Source organism: Montipora capricornis, chromosome 13 (genome assembly GCF_036669925.1).
Source record: "Montipora capricornis isolate CH-2021 chromosome 13, ASM3666992v2, whole genome shotgun sequence".
Lineage (NCBI taxonomy): Eukaryota > Metazoa > Cnidaria > Anthozoa > Scleractinia > Acroporidae > Montipora > Montipora capricornis.
In genome coordinates this window covers 6,070,542-6,076,048 of record NC_090895.1, presented here as the reverse complement: position 1 = coordinate 6,076,048, position 5,507 = coordinate 6,070,542, and the positions used below count along the sequence as shown (strand labels likewise).

The following is a 5,507-nucleotide window of genomic DNA, read 5'->3' as shown; positions in this document are numbered from 1 at the left end:
TTGCTTATTTTTCGAATGGAAATGAACGTTAAGGGCACAAATTTTGAATCGAATTCTTAATTGGTTGAATTTGAAAGAAACATAAACCTGAGTTGGCAGAGAATTAGTTTGAATTCGATTCCCTAACCGACCAAATAGCCAATCAACGCAAACTTTTAATGGCGCAATAAATTCTAATGTACTAGCACCATGCATTTGAGATGTCGGCGATGCAATAAATACCGTTAAGGCGCAGAAAAAGTTCAACTCCCCCAACAGAAACCGTTTTATCCACGGTTGAAGTGAAGAAGCGCGGTGGCCGCATGGTTCGAGTGCTCGACTCCGGATCGAGTGGTCCGGGTTCGGGTCCTGGCCGGGGACATCGTGTTGCGTTCTTGGGCAAGACACTTTACTCTCACGGTGCCTCTCTCCACCCAGGTGTGTAAATGGGTACCGGCGAAATGCTGGATGTAACCCTGCTATGGACTAGCATCCCATCCAGGGGGGAGTATAAATATTCCTAGTTGCTTCATGCTAAGGAAACCAGAGATAAGCGCCGGCCTGATGGGCCTTCTGGCTCGTAAGCAGTGACGTTTCTAGTGCAGTGGAGATCGATGTTCGGTAGTTGTGCTGTACATTTCGTCTTACGGACCATTTTCATCAAGAATTATTTGGAATACAACGCTGTAAAACATCCTTTATCACGCGACCCAGATTCACTACAGTATACATACGGGCTAACTCTCTCGGATTATCCGGAGGTCTCCAGGATAGGGAACGAATATCCCGGTCACCCGTACGGGTCATCAACTCTCCCGGATAAAAACGAATCTAAACCTTTTAAAGACTTTGCTCCATTGTAGACTCCAATTGCATCCCCAAGTTAAAAAATAATCGATTTTTCTCAAACTCTTTTCATCGTTTCTTAATGCATTTCGTCAGCGTTTCAAACACACGCGCGTTGATAGTCCTTGATAGAACTAAAGAAAATGGCATTCTTTAACTCCGTTTGTTATTATGGCCATATAACCAATTGTTTGATTGGATCTCCGTTTAACCAATAAAAATTCTCGACATATGATACGTGCCCTGTTCTCCCGCAAATCACAATGGTAGATTATTCTTGTATTCTGAAGAAGCTGCTTTCGGATGGGTGGGTACGTTTTTCTTGGAGGGAGGGGAGGCAGGGGAGGGAGGGAGAGTGGGTGGGTTGATCGCGTGGAGAGGGTTGGGGAGAACGGATGGAAAAAATCTACAGATTTTAGATGTCCAGAGGTGGGCACCTCTGAGTATATGTTGTGGTATTTAATTAAATTTTGTATTATTACTGAGCTTTAGAAACCTTCCTTTTCAAGTATCAGGATTATCAGTGGTGTCATGATCTCATATAAGGTAATTCAGATAATTAACTTAGTATATCACCGGGACGGCATTTTAGGAAAAATGAATGGGATTGAATCGTAAACCACTCTACATGCGTAGTTGTACTTCCCACGGTAGCGCCGTCGCTCAGCAGAATGCTTCGTGGCTGGGATAAACCTTGAACTGTATAGACAGCAGCTTTAGGGAAGCTTTATCGAGATCATAACTTTTTTTTAGCTTGAAGTGCTTTAGATCTCCTTCCATGAGTTTTTAAGCCTCAGAAAACGTTTATCAACCAAAAAGACCACAGAAGCATCAAAACAATGTAAAACATACACAGAGTAAACAATTTTTATTGGAATTATTTGTCCTCTTCCTTTATGGAAATGTCATGCTACTAACACGACCAATATCATGGCACATCCAATTTATATTGTAAAATCGTTTTAGTTCACATGAATTCTCACGCCGAAATATAAATTTCAGGGCCGTAGCCAGAAAAAAGTTATGACTGAGGCAATGTCCATCGTTAAATAGTCTTCTTAGGTATTTTAGGCGTTTATGACGAGTACATTTTGAGGACAACACTGGAATTACGCTTTATTTTAACGAATCACGAAAAAATGACCGAGGCAAGTGCCTCGGTTTGCCTCATACTGGCTACGGCCCTGAATTTATCTAAGCTGGAAAAATAATCAATAATTCATTGGATGAAAGCCATGAGAAAGGCAGTATTTAAGTAACTTCTCCATTCCTGTATGTGCCGATACCGTTAAAATGTTAACCTAATACGGAATTCTCTATATCTAAATTTGAAAATTGTCATCTAGTCGTGTGAGGTAGATAACCAAGCAAAATCACCAAGTATTCAGTACACAAGTGACATACACGTTCGTGGGAGATGTCAATCAATCAATCAATCAATCAATCAATCAATCAACTTCAGATAGGGAGGGGGGGTAGGAGTTCTTGTCACAACTTGTCACAACTACTTCACGTATCATAAAACAAATCTAAGAAACGAGACCCTAAAACAAATTAGAATACACATCATTTACAAATCTACTAATTTAGACCAAACAAACAACATAAAACTATGCCTGTATTTATCACTTAAAAAAAAAACAGACTTGATGAATCACGCGATTTCCTGCTTCAGCTAATCGACTGTAAGATCAGTCATATTAGCATACAATGTTGTGTCGTACTGACTAAGGTTCACATACGTCTGCAAAAGAAAACATCGATTGTGTTAAGAACGTTCGCGCCAATTGTTTCTGCGCATCCTTACTGCGCACGCAAATGCACACGCCACGTCATACACGAGCGCGCGCGCTAAGTAATAAAATGAGAAATGATAGGGCAAAAGGCCATTGCTATAGCTTTGCCTGGATTTAACGGTCTTGGACGTTCGGTGACCCCTATTTTTCTTTCCAAAAACGGATTTTATTTACATTTCTCTCCACGTTGTCCAAAAATGAACAAAAAATCAATGTGGGAAGTTTAAAAAATTTCAAGATTTCTGCTCACGGGACATCAAATCCTGCCATCTTGCGGCTGCAAGGCGCGTGAAACTGTGGTCGCTAAATGCGAACTTGATCTTTAAGGAACCTCACCACTTGACTAAATTCACTTAATAAGTCCACTTAAATAATATTTGGCAGAGAAGATTTCACTTCAAACATTTGATTGCAATATATTTGGGTTTACAGACACTGGCCTTATTCGCTAACGAAGCCCGATTTTGTGACATTTTGGGTGTTTTCCGAGCATGTTCTCTTCAAAACGAAGTCGGTGACTCCCCATTTTTTTTACATTTCTGACATAACTAATTCATCATCTTACAGTGGTAAAAGTTTCAGAAAAAAATCAATGTTGAAAAATTTTCGCGCGAACGTCCTTAAGCCTCTGCATTGATTGTTTAAGCAAACCATGCACCGTATACAACAGTAGATTCAAACTTTTTCGGACACTCGAGAGAGGAAAGAACAAGGGAATATGGTAATTCACAAACAGCTGTAGAAATAATAAGAATAAAACAAGAACATGGATGAGATCTTTTCTTTGGCAGAGGCAGACCAGGTTTTTCGGCTCACTCAAGTATAATCAAGTGTGTGTGCTGACAAGTATTTCAGCGAGGAACAGCTCGATAAGTACCCAGAATCCTCCCTTGATTTCTTACCTTGTGATTCCTCTCCATATCCTTCATTGTTTTCCTCAGCTTTTCAAATGTAGGTCGATCACTTGGATCTTCTTCCCAACACTTCATCATGATTTCATATCTAAATTTTAAGATTGTCACTGCAATATTAGGAGGGAACTTATTGTCAAGCTATTACTCATTTACTTATTACTCGTTACCACAATGAGAAAAAGAAGTCCAAAACGTCACTTACAGTTTGCTATCCACATGTCCTGGCTTAGGCATTCTGTATCCTCCCTGAATTTTATCCGCAATAAGTCTGGCGTTTATGTCCGGGTATGGAGATCCACCTATGGGTATAACGTTCCAGTCTAAATTACACATGATACCGTAATGGAATTTGCATGGATAATAACATTTCTTTAAAATCTCTTGCTGGTTGTCCAAATATTTTAAAGACATCTTTTTTGTTATTTAGTCAGTCCTCAAAAGGAAAGCTCACCTACTGTCAAGATTTCGTAGAGAAGAACGCCATAACTCCACCTTCAAATGGGAGCAAAAGAAAAATGCAGTCCAAACAAATGAAAATGTATAGGAAAAAAAGCATCAACAATAATTGCCTGAACCAAAGAGTTCAAATCCTTGGAGATAGCCATTTGGGTCGGCTGCAACACGGAATTGGAATGGACATTAATCAGCACCGAAAGGAAAAGTTGACTGTGTGTTTAAACAAACATACTTACACGTCACTTTGTGTCGTGTATACGCCGTAAAACAAGGCCTCATATGCAGTCCACTTAACCGGCAACCGGCCCTATGAAGGCAAAACCATCTTGAAATAACTTCAGGGAATAATAATGCAAGAAAAATATAGGCCAGTTTTGAATAGCAAAGATGGCACAAACCAATTATTGTCGGTCAAAGACCTTATTCATAAATGAAGGTCAATTTATAATTCTTTTGTCCGAGTGCAAATTAGTCTACCAAGCCTCGATACCATACAGTGAATTGAAAATAATTGGTGCTCTAAAATGAGGCTTGGTAGGCTAATTTGCACTTGGACAAAAGAGTTATAAATCTGAACACCATTTATGAATAATGTCTATAGTACAAATTAACTTCGCAAACTTTAATTCTGTCATAACTTTACCCGACTTCTTTTGGTATAAATATCATCCTCTTCCACATTCCTTGCCATCCCGAAATCTGTCACCTTACATCTCTCTCCTTCACCAACAAGAACATTTCTCGCTGCCAAGTCTCGATGGATTATCTAAGAGAAATTGTATACGAATGTGTATTACAAAGAGGAGTATCTTTGATCGACAAACTCCACCAACACTAAAGCACAAAGTACAATCAATGGTTCCATGACTAAATGAACTCAATCATGTTTATCTACAACTGACTTGATCAGACTGTGTGACTTGCAATGTTGAATGTATGCCATTTTGATATTGCATTTCCTCGTGGATATCCTCAACTCTATCAACTACAATGAGCACCAAGGAAAGAGTCCAAATAAAACGGAGCACTATGAAAATTTAAACGGATCTCGTCTGGGCTGTTGACAAAGTGTAGTGGAGTTGAAGAAGCAAATCTGGTTTGTTCTTAGGGCGAGTTTTTTACACGAAACCTCCGCACGCAAAGTCCAGTATCCTAACCACTGGAGCATAATGCCTTCTTCCAGTATTTAAGAAGACAACTTTCTCTTCCAGAACAAACCTTTTTCGAAGACAGGTAGCTCATCCCATCAGCAACATGCCAAGCGAATTTCATTAACTGTTCTGAAGTCAGATTGGTCTGAGGTTTCACATCCGGGTTCTTATAATAAGTGTCGTTCAGTCCTCGGCTTTTTCTCAGGTATCCCAAGAGATCCCCACAAGGCACATACTCGATTAAGACCATCAGTGGGTCTGTGGAAAACAGTTTGCTTGGTATGAAGGGTCTTTATATGCAACCTACAAGTAACTGGTGTTCTAAGGATTTTTCTTGTTACAGAATTCTCTAAAATCCCATTAGT

At 39.7% G+C, this 5,507-nt stretch overlaps 1 protein-coding gene across 5 annotated transcripts in view; it reads right to left on the bottom strand.

Moving 5' to 3' along the window:
• Nucleotides 1–1,678: 1,678 nt before the first annotated feature.
• Nucleotides 1,679–5,507, bottom strand: part of LOC138029733 (fibroblast growth factor receptor 4-like) — a 14,694-nt gene continuing 10,865 nt past the window's right edge. For 3 of the 5 annotated variants that reach the window (XM_068877497.1, XM_068877498.1, XM_068877499.1), the window contains 7 exons: nucleotides 5,210–5,400; nucleotides 4,635–4,757; nucleotides 4,228–4,298; nucleotides 3,987–4,027; nucleotides 3,738–3,834; nucleotides 3,524–3,623; nucleotides 1,679–2,569 (listed from right to left, as the gene is read on the bottom strand). In XM_068877497.1, the coding sequence (XP_068733598.1) occupies nucleotides 2,501–2,569; nucleotides 3,524–3,623; nucleotides 3,738–3,834; nucleotides 3,987–4,027; nucleotides 4,228–4,298; nucleotides 4,635–4,757; nucleotides 5,210–5,400 (692 nt within the window). In that variant the 3' untranslated portion in view covers nucleotides 1,679–2,500. The remainder of the gene's footprint in view (nucleotides 2,570–3,523; nucleotides 3,624–3,737; nucleotides 3,835–3,986; nucleotides 4,028–4,227; nucleotides 4,299–4,634; nucleotides 4,758–5,209; nucleotides 5,401–5,507) is intronic. The other 2 variants (XR_011127924.1, XR_011127925.1) reach the window with 2 other exon arrangements.